Source organism: Taudactylus pleione, unplaced genomic scaffold (genome assembly GCF_031769625.1).
Source record: "Taudactylus pleione unplaced genomic scaffold, aTauple2 ptg000097l, whole genome shotgun sequence".
Lineage (NCBI taxonomy): Eukaryota > Metazoa > Chordata > Amphibia > Anura > Myobatrachidae > Taudactylus > Taudactylus pleione.
In genome coordinates this window covers 303,947-323,279 of record NW_028284499.1, presented here as the reverse complement: position 1 = coordinate 323,279, position 19,333 = coordinate 303,947, and the positions used below count along the sequence as shown (strand labels likewise).

At 43.3% G+C, this 19,333-nt stretch overlaps 1 protein-coding gene across 1 annotated transcript in view; it reads left to right on the top strand.

The window, feature by feature from the left end:
• Positions 1 to 19,333, top strand: part of C1QTNF12 (C1q and TNF related 12) — a 130,472-nt gene that overhangs the window by 78,244 nt on the left and 32,895 nt on the right. Inside the window, exons 2-3 of the mRNA XM_088470318.1 lie at positions 16,393 to 16,509; positions 17,457 to 17,574. Coding sequence (XP_088326444.1) covers positions 16,393 to 16,509; positions 17,457 to 17,574 — 235 coding nt within the window. The remainder of the gene's footprint in view (positions 1 to 16,392; positions 16,510 to 17,456; positions 17,575 to 19,333) is intronic.

Sequence of the window (19,333 nt, the reverse complement as noted above, 5' to 3'; positions counted from 1 at the left end):
CCTCCCCTTCTACAGGGCCTCTTTTTGAACCTTTGTATTTGGACCTCGTCCCGCCCTCCTTTAAAAAAGATGACGATGAGGGCTGGGGATTTGTTTGATCCGAATCACTGGCTGACGTATGGGTGTTAATTTCTGAATAAGACCTCTCAATTCTAGTTTTCCTAAACCTATTATTGTTCCTAAATCCAGATTTAGAATCATTTCCCTGAAGCCAGCCATAAACTCGCATATCTTTATAATCCTCTTTGACACGTTTATATTTGTTCTTTTTAAACACAAGTAAATCTGAGTAAAATTGATCAATACTGGTCTCAATTTTAGATAACCAATCAATAGAGGAATCCATCCTCAAAATATCTAAACCTGTGCTTTCACATGCTACAATATCTTTATCTAGTGATACAATGTCAGCGTTCACCTGTTCAATCACAAGAATCATCAACTGGAAAGAGCAATCATTTAATATCTGACACCATTGTTTGCAAAAGGTAGTGTTAGATCTACCAATAGTGGGCTGATTGCGAATTCTGAAACCCCTTGGTATTAGCTTTTCTTTATAGTATTGGGATAGTGTTAAACCATGTAGGTTAAGTTCCACTTTTCTTTTTCTCAGTTTTAACAAATCTGAGAAAACTTCAGAGGGGCTATCTACATCAAAAGCCAAAGATTCCGTATCTGCAAACAATATGCGTGAAATGTCTTTGTTATCAAATCTCTTAATCCTGGTCAATTCGTCTGACACGGTCACAGTAGTCTCCATTTTATATAACAACAGTCAGTGCAAAACTAAAAATATTCATAAAAAATAGAAAAAATAGAAAAAGGAAAAAAAATTAAACAAGCAGATAATGGTGCTCACCAGCATAAAAAGGTTGCATATTCCATGAGACCAGAAGCACACACTAATAAAGTTACCAAACTGAGTGCTCAGCACATAAAGGGTTGCTTATAAGGACAAATGAGAGCCGGCAACATCCTATTGTCGAATGCAAAAAAAGGACGTATTTAATCCATTATAAATAGTAAAATCATCCAACAGTATAATGCATATCCATTTAAAGGTCAGCGCATGTGGGGAGATCAGCGATAGTTCAAAAAATCGGCATAATGAACAAGTCATAAAGTCCATGTAATGGCATAAATATACTCATCATGAGTCCATCCCCAAACATGTAGTGCCCGACAGCTGTTTCGGTGTTAGAATGACACCTTCATCATGGGCAGCAATAGTGAATCCCAAAACCCACAATAAATACCTGCAGAGATCCCAATTAAGTGTACACACCTGTGCTGTAAACTCGTGCAGAGATCGCAATTAAGTGTACACACCTGTGCTGTAAACTCGTGCAGAGATCGCAATTAAGTGTACACACCTGTGCTGTAAACTCGTGCAGAGATCGCAATTAAGTCTACACACCTGTGCTGTAAACTCGTGCAGAGATCGCAATTAAGTGTACACACCTGTGCTGTAAACTCGTGCAGAGATCGCAATTAAGTCTACACACCTGTGCTGTAAACTCGGTCTCTACGGCTCGGGGGATCCAGCGTCTGCCACGAGTTTACAGCACAGGTGTGTACACTTAATTGGGATCTCTGCAGGTATTTATTGTGGGTTTGGGGATTCACTATTGCTGCCCATGATGAAGGTGTCATTCTAACACCGAAACAGCTGTCGGACACTACATGTTTGGGGATGGACTCATGATGAGTATATTTATGCCATTACATGGACTTTATGACTTGTTCATTATGCCGATTTTTTGAACTATCGCTGATCTCCCCACATGCCCTGACCTTTAAATGGATATGCATTATACTGTTGGATGATTTTACTATTTATAATGGATTAAATACGTCCTTTTTTTGCATTCGACAATAGGATGTTGCCGGCTCTCATTTGTCCTTATAAGCAACCCTTTATGTGCTGAGCACTCCGTTTGGTAACTTTATTAGTGTGTGCTTCTGGTCTCATGGAATATATATATATATATATATATATGTATATATATATATATATATATATATATATATATATATATTATATTTGCCAACTCTCCCTGGTTGTCAGGAGACCCCCTGAAATAGTAGCAATCTCCTTTAATCCCTGAAGAACCTAGCAATCTCCCTGATTGCACCTTACCCCCATTATTTAGCTGTTATATACGAAAAATAAGAAATCAGAGATATATACAGTCAAATGGTATAATCAGTGTCATTTCCCTGCATTGGTTATAAGGCACAATGATCCCTATGGCTACATGCATTTTTTCCGTGGTCATTTATGTGGAATCACTTGTAAAACACAATACTGTACATGAGCAAGCCCTGAAAAGTATCTGTGTGTTTTCAACAACAAGTAGATCTTACTAACTGTTTAGCGGCTTGTTTACATTTGGATGCAAGTGAATATTATGACACTCTTCTAAGACGTTACCGCTGTGATCATAGGTGTTGTTTTCACAATCTCTCTGAAATGCTTTTCAAACGTAGGCAAGCATGATCTGTGTGCAATGTACGTGTGACAGCGCTGATGTAGTACATTCACCTCTTTCTCCAATTAACTTCTTTATCTCTTCCATTAACCAGCCCCCTACATGCTTAATGTTCCTTCCATTTATTCATCATAATCAAATTTGCTGCCGGAATTTCTGAATGACTCCTGAAATATAGGCAGGCAGGCAGATTCCAGAAAGAATCAGGCAATTTCCTTAAAACCAGGCCAGAGAAGATAGGGGACAGAGCCATCACAGGAAATTTTGGCTAGAAAAATAACTGATGGGTACATACTACATTTGTGTCCTGGGGAGCAGTGGCCATTTTCTTGTAGCACACCTTCTCTTGGTGAATAAAGTTTACTGGCTCTCCAGTACACAGGTGTAGTTATTTATGCTTTTCCAAAGTGTGACAGACACAGACAAATGAGAGGCAAAATGATGGAGAAAAAGAGGGGAGAGGCTGGGAAAGAGAGGGATTAAGGAAATGAGAGGGGCACTTAAGAGCAAAGCTGTGAGCAAACATGCATCTAATCTGCACTCATAAGGAAAGCTCCCGATCCACTCGATATTTTCCAATGTCCTTTTTTTTCATCAAAGCAGATCTGCAAATTAATGTGTTAATGCATTTGCTTACAAAGTGAGTGCATTTACACTAGGGGTGTGCACCAGCCACTTTTCATGTTTTGGTTTTGGATCTGGATCTTTCTTCGTGTTTTGGATCTGGATTGGTTTTGCCAAAACCACCCTTCCGTGTTTTGTGTTTTAGATCTGTATTTTTTTGGAAAAAAGCATAAAAACAGCTAAAATCGCAGAATCTGTTTTTCTTTTGTTCCTACGCTATTATTAACCTCAATAACATTCATTTCCACTCATTTCCAGTCTATTCTGAACACCTCACAATGTTGTTTTTAGGCCAAAAGGTTGCACCGAGGTAGCTGGATGACTATGCTAAGCGACACAAGTGGGTGGCACAAACACGTGGCCCATCTAGGAGTGGCACTGCAGTGGCAGACAGGATGGCAGTTTGAAAAACTAAGTCCCAAAGAGTACATACTGGAAAGAAAAACAGAGAGGTGCAAGATGGAATTGTCCTTGGACCCTCCCACCCTTATGTTGTATAAACAGGACATGCACACTTTGACAAACCAATCATTTCAGCGCCAGGGTCTGCCACACGACTGTGGCTGAAATGATTGGTTCGTTTGGGCCCCCACAAAACAAGCTGGCAATTAATCTGTCCTTGCACAAACTGGCTCTACAGAGGCAAGATGTTGTCCTCATCCTCCTCATCCACCGATTCCTCACCCTCTTCAATGTTGTATGCATCCTCATCCTCACCGAGTATTAATATGTCCCCGCTGGAATCCAGCACCACAGGTCCCTCTGTACTTTCTGGAGGCTGGTCTTCCTGGAAGAATTGATAATTAATTTTGATGAACATCATCTTCTCCACATTTTGTGGAAGCAACCTCCTACGCCTTTCGCTGACAAGGTTCCCGGCTGCACTAAACACTCTTTCGGAGTACACACTGGAGGGGGGGCAACTCAGGTAAAATAGAGCCAGTTTGTACAGGGGCCTCTAAATTGCCTCTTTTTCCTGCCAGTACAGGTACGGACTGTCTGACATGCCTGTCACAGCCAGGGTTTCTCGTCATGGTGGTCACCGGGTATTACCTGTGAGGTCATTGTGGTGAGGGGTCTCTGGCAGCGGTGCTGGTGTTTGGCGAGAGGCATTGGTTCTGTGCGGGCACATTGTCACTGAGGCCTGGTGAGCCCTGGTAGTGTTTATGTTCCGTTTGGCATGGGCGCCGCCATCTTGCCTCAGGTCATGTGATTCAAGCTGTCCAATCCTGGTGGGTCATGTGCTCTTTCCAGCCAGTCATAGCGCGGCAGCTGGTATTTAGGAAGGTCCAGAGCCTTCATTCATTGCCAGTGCAACATGTTTCTCAGCTGCGGCTGAGAGAGAGTACCTGTGCCTTACCTATCTGCCTGGAAGCGCTACTAGCCTGTTACCTTGTCTGCTCCAAACCTGCTGGACTCACCCTGCACCCTCCATTTACCTTTCCCCTGCCTGAGTACCAGGACCTGCTGTTTCCCTGCACCTTGCCTCACACTCTAACTCCCAGCTGGACTTCATTACCTCTGCCTGCACTTCGTTACAGCTCACCAAACCTGCATACTGGACATTTCCTGCCTGCCACTATCTGGACATTCTCCCATTTGCTTCACCACAGTTATCAAGTGCACTTTAGTGCTAAACCTGGACTTTTTCTTTTGCTATTCCCATGTCTGCTAAATCACTTATTAAAAACTCCACCTTTTTATTTAAATCTGCTTTTGTGTCTGCTCCTGACCCCACCACCCCGGGTCCACAACAAACCCAGACCTTCACAGTTTACACTGGCCCCATGGATCCGGCCATGGAACAGGAGTCTGGAGTGGATTTATTTCGCTGTATTGCTGGTCGTTTAGAAAACCTGGAAACTATGCAGCATCAAATGGCTCACTTTTTACAAGAGATGTCTAATCGACAAGACAATCTGCAAACCTCGTTAACCACCCCTGGGGTATCAGCAACTACACCTCCTCCTGTGCCTGGTAATACAGGGACCAGGGTATCCCCTCGTTTACACCTACCTATGCCAAGCAAATTTGATGCCAATCTTAAACTTTGTCATGGTTTTTTCAATCAGTGTGACATACACTTTACCTTACAGCCTGATAACTTTCCCACTGCTAGAACTAAAGTGGCATACATTGTGTCTTTGTTGTCCGGCTCAGCTTTGGATTGTGCCTCCCCTCTCTGGGAGCATTCAGACTCGCTGCTGGCTAACTATGCAGACTTTGTGTCATCATTCAGGTGGATTTTTGACGAACCTGGACGCACTGTGTCAGCATCGTCCAGTATCATGAACCTGAGACAAGGAACCCGTCCTGTCAGCCAATATGCCGTACAGTTTCAAATCTTGGCATCAGAGCTTAAGTGGAATGAGGAGGCCCTCACCTCAGCCTTTTGGCATGGCCTTTCGGAACGGCTAAAAGATGATCTGATCACCTGTGAGCTTCCCACTAATTTAAATGAGTTGATCTTACTCTGCAATAAAATTGACTTACGCTTCAGAGAATGTCAGGCTGAATAGCACAGAACTGACCAGCAAAAGTAATTCTCTCCTCCCTTGCCTACCCGTCAACCCCATCCTCCTATAGATGAGGAGCCTATGCAGGTGAACCAAACTCATCTCTCCAAAGAGGAACATCAGAGAAGGATGCTAAAGAACCTCTGTCTATACTGTGGAGATTCGGGTCACCTGGTGGCCTCCTGCTCCCATAAATCGGGAAACGCTCATTCCTAACTGACTCGGGGGACATCAAGTTAGGAGTTATGAGCCCGTCTCCTAATACTAAAGATTTCAAAATTTCCCTAGCTTTGGATCTTAAGCCTGTTTTCGTTTCTGCTCTATTGGATTCTGGTGCAGCCGGAAACTTCATGACTTCTTGTCTAGTTGATAAACTACAGATTCCTTGTTCATCTCTCCATCACGCAATCTCCCTGACCTCTGTAGATGGATGGCCTCTAGCTAAAGGAGTGGTCACCAAGGAGACTCAACCAGTATTAGTCCATGTTGGGGCACTCCACTCCGAGTCTTTGAAGTTCTTAGGCCTCCCAAGAAATCATTCTAGGACTACCCTGGTTACGCCAGCATAATCCCAGGATAGACTGGAGTTCTATGCAGATTCTTTCATGGGGAACTGACTGTCAGAAATCCTGTCTTCCCAAGATACGACCTGTAAGAAAGACAGTTTCATCAATATCTCCAGCTATTCCCAAGGAGTACCAGATGTTCTCTGACGTTTTTTCCGAACAACATGCAAATGTCTTATCTCCCCACAGAGAATGGGATTGTCCAATCGAGCTGATGCCTGACAAGATGCCACCTCGTGGTCGCACCTATCCTCTATCCTTGCCTGAGACTCAAGCCATGTCTGAATACATCCAGGACAACCTAGCAAAAGGATTTATTCGTCCTTCCACCTCTCCTGCTGGAGCTGGCTTCTTTTTCATCGGCAAAAAGGACGGTTGCCTGAGGCCTTGTATAGACTACAGGGGCCTTAATGATATAACGGTCAAGAATCGATATCCTCTTCCACTGATCACAGAATTGTTCGGCAGAGTTAAGGGGTCCATCATATTCTCAAAATTGGATCTCAGAGGGGCTTATAATCTCATCCGTATTTGTGCTGGTGATGAATGGAAGACCGCCTTTAATACTAGAGATGGACATTTTGAATACCTTGTGATGCCCTTTGGGTTGTACAATGCCCCTGCCGTGTTTCAGGGCTTTGTTAATGAAATTTTCCGGGACTTGTTGTATGTCTCGGTTGTAGTTTACCTGGATGATATACTGATTTTTTCGTCTTCTATAGAGAAACATCATGAACATGTGAAGGAAGTATTATCCCATCTAAGAAAGAACCCCCTTTATTGCAAATTGGAGAAAAGTGTCTTTGGAGTACCCAGTGTGCCATTCCTTGGTTAGGTCATCTCCGGCTCCAGTCTTGAAATGGATCCCAAGAAGGTGCAGGCAATTTTGGATTGGTCCCGACCTCAAACCTTGAAAGCCATCCAGAGATTGCTTGGGTTCGCCAACTTCTATAGACGTTTTATTAAAGGATTCTCATTATTGGCTCCCATCACCGCTCTGAACCATAAAGACGCTAATCCTGCCCTATGATCACCTGAGGCAGAGACTGCCTTCCAGCTTTTAAAACAGGCTTTTATTTCTGCTCCAGTCTTACGTCAACCAGATTTGGACAGGCCTTTTCTATTGGAAGTGGATGCGTCTTCAGAGGCCGTGGGTGCAGTTCTTTCTCAGCGTTATGAGGATAATCGAGTTCACCCCTGTGAGTTTTTCTCCAAGAAATTCTCGCCTGCTGAAAGAAATTGTAATAGGTGAACAAGAACTCCTGGCAGTGAAATTGGCATTAAAAGAATGGAGATACCTGCTGGAAGGGGCTAAGTTCCCCTTCACTGTTTTCACAGATCATAGAAACCTCCTATTCCTCAAGAATCTCCAGTGTGTGAGTCCTCGTCTGGCCCGATGGACAATATTTTTTGCTCGGTTCCAGTTCACCCTGACCTTCCGGTCTGGAGCCCTTAATCAAAAGGCGGATGCTCTGTCCAGATCTCTCCTCTGTGATGACAAAGTGGAGAATCAACAAAATACCCCTGTCTTGGAGTCATTTGCCACCCTACAAGTACAGCCTCCCACTGGGAAGTCCTTTGTGGTCCCGGAGTTAAGGAAGCAGCTCCTCACCTGGGCTCATTCCTCTCACTTTGCAGGTCACTCAGGTACCCGGAAGACTCTGGAATTCCTGAAGAGAGGCTATTGGTGGCCATCCATGAAAGCAGACGTGTCGGAGTTTATTTCTTCATGCTCCTTGTGTGCTCAGCATAAGTCTTCACGTCAGGCTCTGGCTGGTGAGTTGTTGCCGCTACCTATTCCATCACGTCCATGGACGCATCTCTCCATGGACTTCGTCACGGATCTGCCGAATTTTGAAGGGTTCACTACCATCTGGATCACTACCATCTGGATCATATTAGACCGATTCTCAAAAATGGTCCATTACATACCACTAAAGAAATTGCCTTCTGCTCCTGACTCAGCTCATTTGTTTGTACAACATATATTCCGTCTCCATTGTCTTCCTGCCGAGATAGTCTCTGACCGTGGTGTTCAGTTTACAGCAGAATTTTGGAGAGCCTTATGTTCACCAAACAGCTCACCAAACCTGCATACTGGACATTTCCTGCCTGTCACTTATTGGACATTCTCCCATTTGCTTCACCACAGTTATCAAGTGCACTTTAGTGCTAAACCTGGACTTTTTCTTTTGCCATTCCCATGTCTGCTAAATCACTTATTAAAAACTCCACCTTTTTATTTAAATCTGCTTTTGTGTCTGCTCCTGTCACCACCCCGGGTCCACAACAAACCCAGACCTTCACAATGCCTACTTGGATACTGTCATCGATGTAATCCTCCACCATTCTGTCAATGGTGACAGCATCATATGCAGTGACAGTAGACATGTCAGAAATCGTTGGCAGATCCTTCAGTCTGGACCAGATGTCCAAACTTGGTCCTGCCTGCCCTGCATCACCGCCAGCGGTTAGGTTAGGATATCTAAGTTGTTCCCTGGCAGCCCCAATTGCAGGAGAAAATGAAGAAGGAGCTGCTGCCGTGTCACGTTCCGCTTCAGCTGACAGTGCTTTCACCAGCAGGTCTTTGCACCTCTGCAGGCTTGTGTCCACAGGAAAGAGAGACACCACGTAGGCTTTAAACCTAGGATCGAGCACGTTGGCCAAAATTGTAGTGGTCTGATTGCAACAGCTTGACCACCCTCGAATCCTGGGAAAGCAAATGAAGGGCTCATCCACATACCGAGTGGAATCGCTCTGTTTTAGCTTCTCCTTCACTTTCTCCAGCTGGTTCTGCAAAAGCCTGATGAGGGGAATGACCTGACTCATGCTGGCAGTGTCTGAACTGACTTCACGTGTGGCAAGTTCAGAGGGCTGGAGAACCTTGCACAACATGGAAATCATTCTCCATTGCGTTTAAGTCAGGTGCATACCCCCTCCTTAGGTGGATGTATAGGCTTGAATGGCCTTTTGCTGCTCCTCCATCCTCTAAAGCATATAGAGGGTTGAGTTCCACTGCGTTATAACCTTTGGCTTTAGATGATGGCAGGGCAGGTTCAGGAGTGTTTGCTGGTGCTCCAGTCTTCGGCACGCAGTCGCTGAATGGCGAAAGTGGCCTGACTTTTTTGGGCCACCCAAAGCGTCTCTTGCATGCCCCTGTTGTTTTTCAGGAAATTCTGCACCACCAAATTTATTGTGTGAGCAAAACATGGGACGTGCTGGAATTTGCCCAGATGTAATGCCCACACAATATTGGCGGCAATGTCCGATATCACAAATCCCCAGGAGAGTCTAAGTGGGGTAAGCCATTGGACGATGATTTCTCTCAGTTTCTCTAAGAGGTTGTCGGCGTGGTGCCTCTTACTAAACCGGTGATACACAGCGTAACCTTGCTTTGAAACGAGCTGGCGTTTCTGAGATGCTGCTACTAGTGACGCTGCTGTTGTTGCTGCGTAAGATGATACATCTACCAAGTGGGCTGTCACAGTCATACAGTCCTTAGTCTGCCCTGTTCCAATTGTCCACATGTCCATGGTTAAGTGGACATTGGGTACAACCTCATTTTTTAGGACACTGAGGACACTTTTTCTGACGTCTCTGTACATTCTCGGTATCACCTGCCTAGTGAAGTGGAATCTAGACGGGATTTGGTACTGGGGACACACTACCTCCATTAATTGTCTAAATCCCACTGCACTAATGGTGGATACCGGACACATGTCTAACTCCAACATAGCTGTCAAGGCCTCAGTTATCCGCTTTGTAAAAGGATGACTGCTGTCGTACTTCATCCTCCTCGCTAAGGACTGTTGGAGGGTCAATTGCTTAGTAAAAGAAGTAGTGGTGTTCCAACTTCCTCTCTGGGATGATGAACGACTCCCAGCAGCAACAGCAGCAGTGGCAGCAGTAGGCGTAGCAATACAGGATCCTCCGGAGGAATCCCGGATAGGAGAGGAGTCAGTCATGCCAGTGACATGGCCTGCAGGACTACTTCCGATCCTGATTGAGGAGGGAGTTGACGGTGTGGTTTGCAGGCACTTGGATATAACAAGACAAAGGGATTTAGGTGTCCCTGGACTGCTGACGGTCTTAGCCACAGTTTATGAACTTGACAGTAACTTTTTATGAATGCGCTGCAGGTGACGTATAAGGGAGGATGTTCCTAGGTGGTTAACGTCCCTACCCCTACTTATTCCACCTTTACATATGGTACATATGGCAAGACAGTTGTTGTCCGGATTTGGATAGAAATATTTCCAGACCAAAGAGGCATGACAACGATGGGCTTTTTCATCCCACGGACAACAACTCTTTCCCTTGGTGCCTGATTTAAGCAAACCACATCACCATCAGAATCCTCCTCGTCAACTTCCTCCTCAGCACCAGCTACACCAATATCCTCATCCTGTTGTACTTCAACAGTGACATCTTCAATTTGAATATCAGCAAGTGGACTGTCGGTGCGCCTTCCAGCACTTGCAGAGGGTGTGCAAATGCTGGAAGGAGCCATCTCTTCCCGTCCAGTGTTGGGAAGGTCAGGCATCGCAACCGCCGGTGCTGACACACTTGGACTCTCCTTGGGGATTTTGTGATATCTTCTTAGAACGCACAGTTCTTTGCTGTGCTTTTGCCAGCTTAACTCTTGTAATGTTTCTGGGAGGAGGAGGGCTTCCATCGTCATGTGAAGCTGAACCACTAGTCATGAACATAGGGAAGGACTTTAGCCATTCCTTGCCACTCCATGTCGTGAATTTCTCCTCAGACGATTGAAATTTATTTTTTAAGGTCATTTTACTGAACATTGGCTTTTTCGATTTTACATGCCCTCTGCTATGACATTGGGCATCGGTCTTGGCAGACGACGTTGATGGCATTTCATCGCCTATATCATGACTAGTGGCAGCAGCTTCAGCACTAGGAGGAAGTGGTTCTTGATCTTTCCCTATTTTATTTTTATCCTCTAAATTTTTGTCCTCCATTATTTTAAGGCGTGAATAGCCCTTGTAAAAATTATATGTATGAGCGTACCACTACAGCAGACAGCGCAGTCCCTGTAAAAATTATTTGTAAGAACGTACCCCTACAGCAGACAGGGCAGCCCCTGTAAAAATTATTTGGATGAGTGTACCCCTACAGCAGACAGGGCACCCCCTGGACAACACAGCACTACAGCCAGCCAGCCCCTATGGACAGGACAACAGCCAGCCAGTATATGGACAAGGACAACAGTAGCCATCCAGCCCCTATGTATACATGGATAACAGTAGCCAGCCAGCCAGCCCAGCTTTTCACACTGGGGGTGTGTGAAGAGAGCACCCCTGAAGGACAGAGCACCCCCTGGACAACACAGCACTACAGCCAGCCAGCCCCTATGGACAGGACAACAGCCAGCCTCTATATGGACAAGGACAACAGTAGCCAGCCAGCCCCTATGTATTGTATATGGACAACAGTAGCCAGCCAGCCCCTATGGTCAGCGTCAGAAACAGCTCCCTCCCTCCCTCTTCACAGTAGCCAGCCAGCAGTACTTTATTATTTTTTATTTTTATAACTAACAGTGTAACACACAACACTGTGCTGCCAGCTCCCTCCTAACTCTGCACACTCTACAGCCAGAACGAAAAATGGCAGCGATCACGGGACCTTTATAGAATCCAAAACCCGCAAGAATCCGACAGCGGGATGATGACGTTTTGCCTTGATTTCAGATCCGAGCCAGGCGGGAAAACTCGAGCCTGACTCGGTTCCTGGCTCGGATCGGAGGGGTTCGGATTTCGAAAATCCTATTAAATACTATTATCCACTCATAAATGCATGTGGCAGCATTTTCTCTTACAAGTCACCCATTTGCTGTACTATTTTACCAATAAATAGAAACCTTTATTGGTAAAATTATACACCCACAATACTGAGAACTCAGATCTGCGCTGCATCCCTACAAATAGCTATTAAAGCCACAATTAAGAGGGATCCACACAGATATTTTTGCCAAGCCACTCAACTATAATACATAATAGACACCAATTAATCTAGTATGAATGCCAGGGAAGGGGAAATGGGGAACAAAGTTTGAGCACAAGATCATGAAAATCATACAAGTGATATAGCACAATTCATAAATTATCCACAATAATATTAATATGAACCTCAGTCAAGGTATCATAATCACACAGGTGGAGGTGGAGAGTATATAAACATTAGTAGAACATCTTAGGAGAAAAAGGGAAACTCTCATTGTTTGAGGGCACTCTTTTGAAATATTTCATATGAAAACATAAAACATAACATTTATTGCATAGATATTAAAAATAATGATAATAATGAATCTGCCAAAATACACAAATCAGGGGCAAATCATTATAAAAATGATTGCAGATGGCAGATCAATCATTATCATTATTTTTAATATATATCCAATAAATGTTATGTTTTATGTTTTCATATGGAATATTTCAAAAGAGTGCCCTGTTTTTCTTCTAAGATGTTCTGCCTATTAATCTAGGTTATATTAATTTAATACTTTTTTTTAAATTATTTTCAATACCTTTAGTGTCTTTTAGGGTCAATATTAAAAGATACATTTTAAATGTATTAAAACTAATTAACACAAGAGTGCCCTCGACAATCCCCGGATCCAGTGATATTTTCAGTGAACCTTTTGAGCACCACCAACCCAATGCCAATAATGATTCCAATTTAGATAGGCCTTCACGTTGGTTTAATCTATTTACCTATTAAATTTTTCCCGTTAGTGCATACTCATCAAGTTTGTATACAATACCCAAAATGAGTAAGTGTATTGGGACAGTTTACTGAATTGCACTAAAGACTAGAGTTTAAATAGGAATTCACTTTTCTGATTTCATAAAATTGGGATATATTATTGCCCGTCATACCATTTGTCAAGTATTTCCTCTCTTTGGATGTTTTCATTACCACATATTAGGAGTCCAGTACTTATTATATAAATAGCTGCCATGGACACCTCATTCCTTTTCAGACATAAGCTTTGCTCCTTGGCGGGCTTGAAGTGTTACAGGATACAGAAAAGGCATCGCAGACAGGTACCTGTTGTTTTCTGTGCTGAGGTCAGGTGGAATCAGAGCCCATTAATTAAATCTTGCATAAGGGAAAAAATCAGAACTAAAATAAATTGTATTTTGAGTTCACTCTAAGGTGTTCACAATTTACAGTTCTTTACATTTTAATTGAAAGCTCTTTTCGCAAACTGTTTAAATTGAATGATTTGCATACATACACTGCACAAATTATATATGAAAAAAACCTGATATATTATACGGGATGTAGTCAGAATGCCAGTGGATGGGATGCCGAACGTCGATATACCGATGCCGGAATCCCGAACATGATCAAGATGCCGAAGAGGATGAAGATACCGACGCCGGCATCCCGACCGCCGGCATCCCGAAAGTAAGTATGTGGAAGGTAAGTATGCGGCTTAGGCTTAGTGTTAGCCCGGGGATGGGGGGGGTTAGGTCTAGGGACCACAGGGGGGAGGTTAGGGTTAGGCACCACCAGGGGTAGGTTAGGGTTAGGCTGCAGGAAGGGGGGTGGCTAGGGTTAGGCACCACAGGGGGAGGTGAGGGTTAGGCACCACCCCGGGAGGGTTAGGTTTAGGGTGCTGGGAGGAGGGGTTAGGGTTAGGCACCGCTGTGGGGAGGTTAGGATTAGGTACCACCAGGGGTAGGTTAGGGATAGGTACCACCAGGGGTGGGTTAGGGTTAGGCTGCAGGAAGGGGGGTGGTTAGGGTTAGGCACCACAGGGGGGAGGTGAGGGTTAGGCACCATCCCGGGAGGGTTAGGCACCACCCCGGGAGGGGGGTTATGGAAAGACACCACTGTGGGGAGGTTAGGATTAGGTACCACAGGGGTAGGTTAGGGTTAGGTACCACTGGGGGGAGGGTTAGGGGGGGGCTGTGGGAAGGTAAGTGTAATTACCAGCCCCTATTGGGATTTTGCAGATCGGGATGCGGCTGTCAGTTTTCTGATCGCCGGCATCCCATCCGCCGGCCATCCATACCCATTCCATATTATACATGCGCAGAAAATAGATAACTAAATTATAATATAATCATTTGTAGCACTACTAATGTTTTCACACACTGGCCTTTCAAAACTTGGGACACCTATTAATTTAAGATGTTTTGTGTCATACTTACAGCAGTAATAATGATGAGATAGCAAATATGACAAAAGTTGTGTGTGAGCGATGCCAATCAGTAGTTCTATTTATATAGTATAAATTTAAATTTTAAATTGTAGAATATTTCCTGATAAATATTATACCATTTAAAAAGAAAGTAAGAAATAGAGATGTGATAGTTGTCGTAATAAATGTATCCTTGTCTTAAATCACCTGTCTATATTTAAATAGCATTTCGTTCTCTAATATTACAGATTGTCCTGTCTGTGACTCATTTACTAACACCAATTGGAATTCAAGACATATGAGGTTCCAATTGGTCTTTTGATCATCACTTAATTTATACAAAAACAGGTGAAAATTATAATTTTCCCTTACATTTGTATAAATTAAATATCTGAGCCATTCATCATAAAGGAAATGCAAGAGATCTCAATGATATCTCCTGTTTACCTTTCAGCCCAGATCTTGCCTGCTGTCCCCATACACTAGTATGGTAGTATGGGGACCTAAATTCATCAAGCTTCGAAAATACAATATTTTTAAAGCTTGACTGTGGGAACATTTGCCATCTTATTCCTGCAGGGTTGTGAAGAACGATCCATTCAGATCCCGCCGCCACTGCCAAGTTCCTTCTGATGGACGCCGGGGCTTTGTGCGCGGTTCACGCAGGCACACTAGCATTGCCTAAACAGACCTTGCAGTGCTAATTTTCACTGCTACAGAGATAGCACTGAAAGCATTCATGGGGACAGCTGATCTGGAAAATTAGCTATCTCTGCACCAGAGCAATGATAAATTGCAGCGGTGCTGCGCTAACCATGAGGCGGAACATTAATTATCAGGGCTGTCCTGGCCCCGGATAATTAACATAATGAATAGGCCCCTAAGTGCTCGCTCGCAATATTCACTTTTAATTTGATTTTCAACTGCAAACTAACAAGTGTAAAAAGCATTGAGGATGCCCCAAGTGGCTGCAAAGACGGCAGAATGCGTCCAAAAGTGCCTTTCCAGGCACCCTGCTAGCCAGCAGCGATGGTGCTGCCCACATGGTCAACGTCGACATTATGACCATGTCGACATTCTCATGAATGTCAACATTATGACTGTCGACATATCATACCCAACTCAGTTTCTCTTGTGTTAATGCATATAACATATATTACAGTACTATATTATAGATTTTACATGTATAATAGATATTAGAAATCATGACCTTTAGTTAGTGTGATCTTGCAGCCAGGAAATGAGAGTGATAAATAAATAGCCAATTTTCAGGTAAAAGAAGTGACAAGAGAAACCTATAATACCCTGGTTTCATACACACCCTTTTATAATGAGGTTGTAGCAATTTAACCAATCACATTCTAAATCATGTTACAAGGGGATTCCCTTGCAATTGTCTTGGTAGAGTCCTACTGGGATAACCAATGTCTGCAAAGAGTTCTTAAAACAAATATGGGATCTCATTGTTGAAATATATGGATCAGGAGATTGGTATAAAATAATTTAACATTGTCATATGTACCATGGAAAACTATCATCAAGTACAGAAAATGAGGCTCTCCAAATTTTCGGACTGGACGCAGCAAATCTCACAAGAGCAACTAGCAAGAGGACTATGGCAACTTTAAAGGCTCTGCAGGAATTTCTGTCCAGAACTCGCCATTCCCAGAAATCTTCAGTTTTCTGCACATATCTGGGCTGGTGTTAGGTAGTAAAACGGAAGCTATTTCTCATGAACAGGAACATGCAAACCCATGTAAATTTAACATTAATTTAGACCAAACCGTATAGGACAATGGACCTCATTTAGAGCTGCTCGCAAAATGCGAGCGCTCGCTCTGAAGGAGGGTGGCCGCTTCACAATTTAAATCCGGCCTCCTGGCCGCTTGCTAAGCTGTTGATGAAAACTCCACCGCACTTTATATGATGTGATATTTCCATTGAAGTGATGGCAAAGTAAAATGTAAATGATAAAATTACTTTCCTGTAATTGTTTTTTTGTGTGTTTTTCTTTTGCAATGCAGATCCATGAGTCTCCAGGCCCTGAAAAACCAGATCCAGCATTAACGTGGGTTAAGTTCAGAGATCGAATTGATGATGGGGCTTATATTAAGAAGAAATGTAAATCTAAATCTAACTCTGTAAGTATCTTGTTGCTGCTAGGGACCCCAGGAGGCAATATAAATTGGTAGATACTGCAATATTATAATCACCAGGAGCATTTATTTGGATGGTATTATCTGTATTAATATTAACTGCATTAATTGTCCACAATAAATTCCATACCAAAATTAGATATTGCTGCACAATTCATGTGATCCATTTGGAAGCACATTTCTCTGCTGACTAACCCCTCAATGCATCTCTAATTTATGCTAATTGTATATCACATATTTTGCGTACTTCTGCGGTATATACCTATTTCATACCATGTTAGTTTGCATGTTCTTTGTGAACTTAAATCATTGTCAACAATTTGATTTTATTATCAATTTATAGGAATACATTTTGCATTTTTATTTCACCTACTATAAGCATGTTTTATAATAGTTTTTTGATGATAGGGTTCCTTTTATTCAGTTTGATATCTGTTTTACAGTATGCCTAAAATGGCAACAATAGTGAATTATTCAGTTTTTCAGTAAATTGTGAAGCCATCATACTGACTCTCTCTAGGCAAAAGTCATATTTGAGTAGTTTCCCTTTAAATATGCTTAAATATGCACTAGTGATAATTATGTTTTATGGGCCTATGTATCAAAGCTTGATGAGAGATAAAATAGTGAGAGAAAGTATTAACCAATCAGCTCCTGTCATTTTTCAAACACAGCCTATAAAATGTAAGTTAGAAGCTGATTGGTTGGTGATTATATCTCACAATTTTCTTTCACATCAAGTTTTGATACATAGTCCCCTATAACTCAGTTTTCCATTCTGGATAAGCCCTGACCCTTAATTTTTACAAAAGTATGGGAAAATGTTAATTTTTATCCACTTTTGTAGAAATTAAGGGATGATGAATAGACCCCTGAATCTGAACAATGGTCTGCATGATTAATTGTGTTCTTTACATTTCTTTCTCTTTCAGAAACTTTCTGGACCACCAGGCCCACCAGGCCCACAGGGCCCTCCAGGACCTCCAGGAATGCCGGGAGCTGAGGTTACATATGAAGTATTGTTGCAGGAGTTCAAACAGATGCTAAAAGGTAAGTCCAGGGATCTGGAATTATTCCCTCAGTCACTTAGGGGGAGATTTATGAAACCTTCAAAAGAGGACAAGCGGAAGTGTTGCTACAAAAGACAATCAGATTCTAGTCATCTTATAGAATGTATAACATAATTTGGAGTTGATTCAATCGTGGCTGATGCCCGCAATGTGCCATAGCAACGGCATTGGATTGCCAGCAACAGCACATCAGATCACTCCGATTATGCCCCCATTTTGCCCCGAATTTGCAGATTTTTTTGTAGTTTGAAGCCCCATAGGGGTGTGCAGGGCCATTTCTAGGGTCCCCACTGCGAAAAGTCAGAATATGCGCCCCCGCCGAGAAGCAGTAGTTACTAATTTTGCGCGCGCACCTCCGGAAAGGGGGAGTGGCCTCATTATAAGGGACGTGGTCCCACAGTAAGGGGATGTGGTCTCAAATAAAAAGACTACAGAATGTCAGCTGCTGTGACTGCTGAGCCCAGGGGTGGCTAACCAGTCATAGGCAAAGAGTCAAAAAATATCTGTAGTCAAGTTAAAGAGTCAACATCATGCATACACCTAATGTATGACATTTGCAGGAGTCACCTTGTGTCACAGCCCCATTTTTAGTCACGCTGGGGGCGAGCCCAGCACATTGCAAATACGAGCCAGATTCACATAAAATATACTGAAACAAGCCAGATCAACATAAAATACACTGAAACAAACCAGATCCACATAGAATACACGGAAACAAGCCAGATCAACATAAAATACACTGAAACAAACCAGATCCACATAAAATACACAGAAACAAGCCAGATCGATATAAAATTCACTGAAACAAGCCAGATCCACATAAAATACACGGAAACAAGCCAGATCAACATAAAATACACGGAAACAAGCCAGATCCACATAAAAGACACTGAAACAAGCCAGATCCACATAAAATACACTGAAAAAGCCACTCCAGCATACAATACTCTGCAACAAGCCACTTCCACATAAAATACATTGAAAAAGCCAGAGCAACAAAAACATTTTTTTTAAAACCACATCCACATAAAATACATTTTGAAATCCAGAACCACATAAAATACATTGAAAAAGCAAGATTCACATAATACACACTTCAGCTCCTCCATGTGTCACTCCAGCCCCCTCTCTTTCCATTCCAGCCCACATTCATGTGTCATTGCAGCCCCTCCCCCATGCCACTGCAGTGGCCCCTAATGTGTCACTCCTGCCACCCCCACCCTCCCTGAGTTATCTCAACAGCCCCACTCTGCCGTCATAAGGTATCATTCCACCAGCTCTCAGGCTGCCCTCCTCCCACTGGCTCTCAGGCAATAGTGCCCATTATGCAGTGCCCCCTGTAGTTTTTCCCCTTATGCATTGCTCCCTGTTTTTGTGCCCCTTATGCAGTGCTCAATGTATTTGTGCCCCTTATGCAGTACCCCCTGTAGTCTGCCCCATATGCATTGCCCCCTAAAGCCTAAAGTAGTGCCCTTTATGCAGTGCCCCCTAAAGTAGTGCCCCATATGCAGGGCCCCCTAAAGTAGTACCCTTTATGCAGTGCCCCCTAAAGTAGTGCCCCATATGCAGGGCCCCCTAAAGTAGTGCCCCTTATGCAGTGCCCCCTGTGGTTTTGCTCCATATGCAGGGCCCCCTAAAGTAGTGCCCCATATGCAGTGCTCCCTGTGGTTTTGCTCCATATGCAGGGCCCCCTTAAGTAGTGCACCCTAAAGTAGTGCCCCATATGCAGTGCCTTCAGC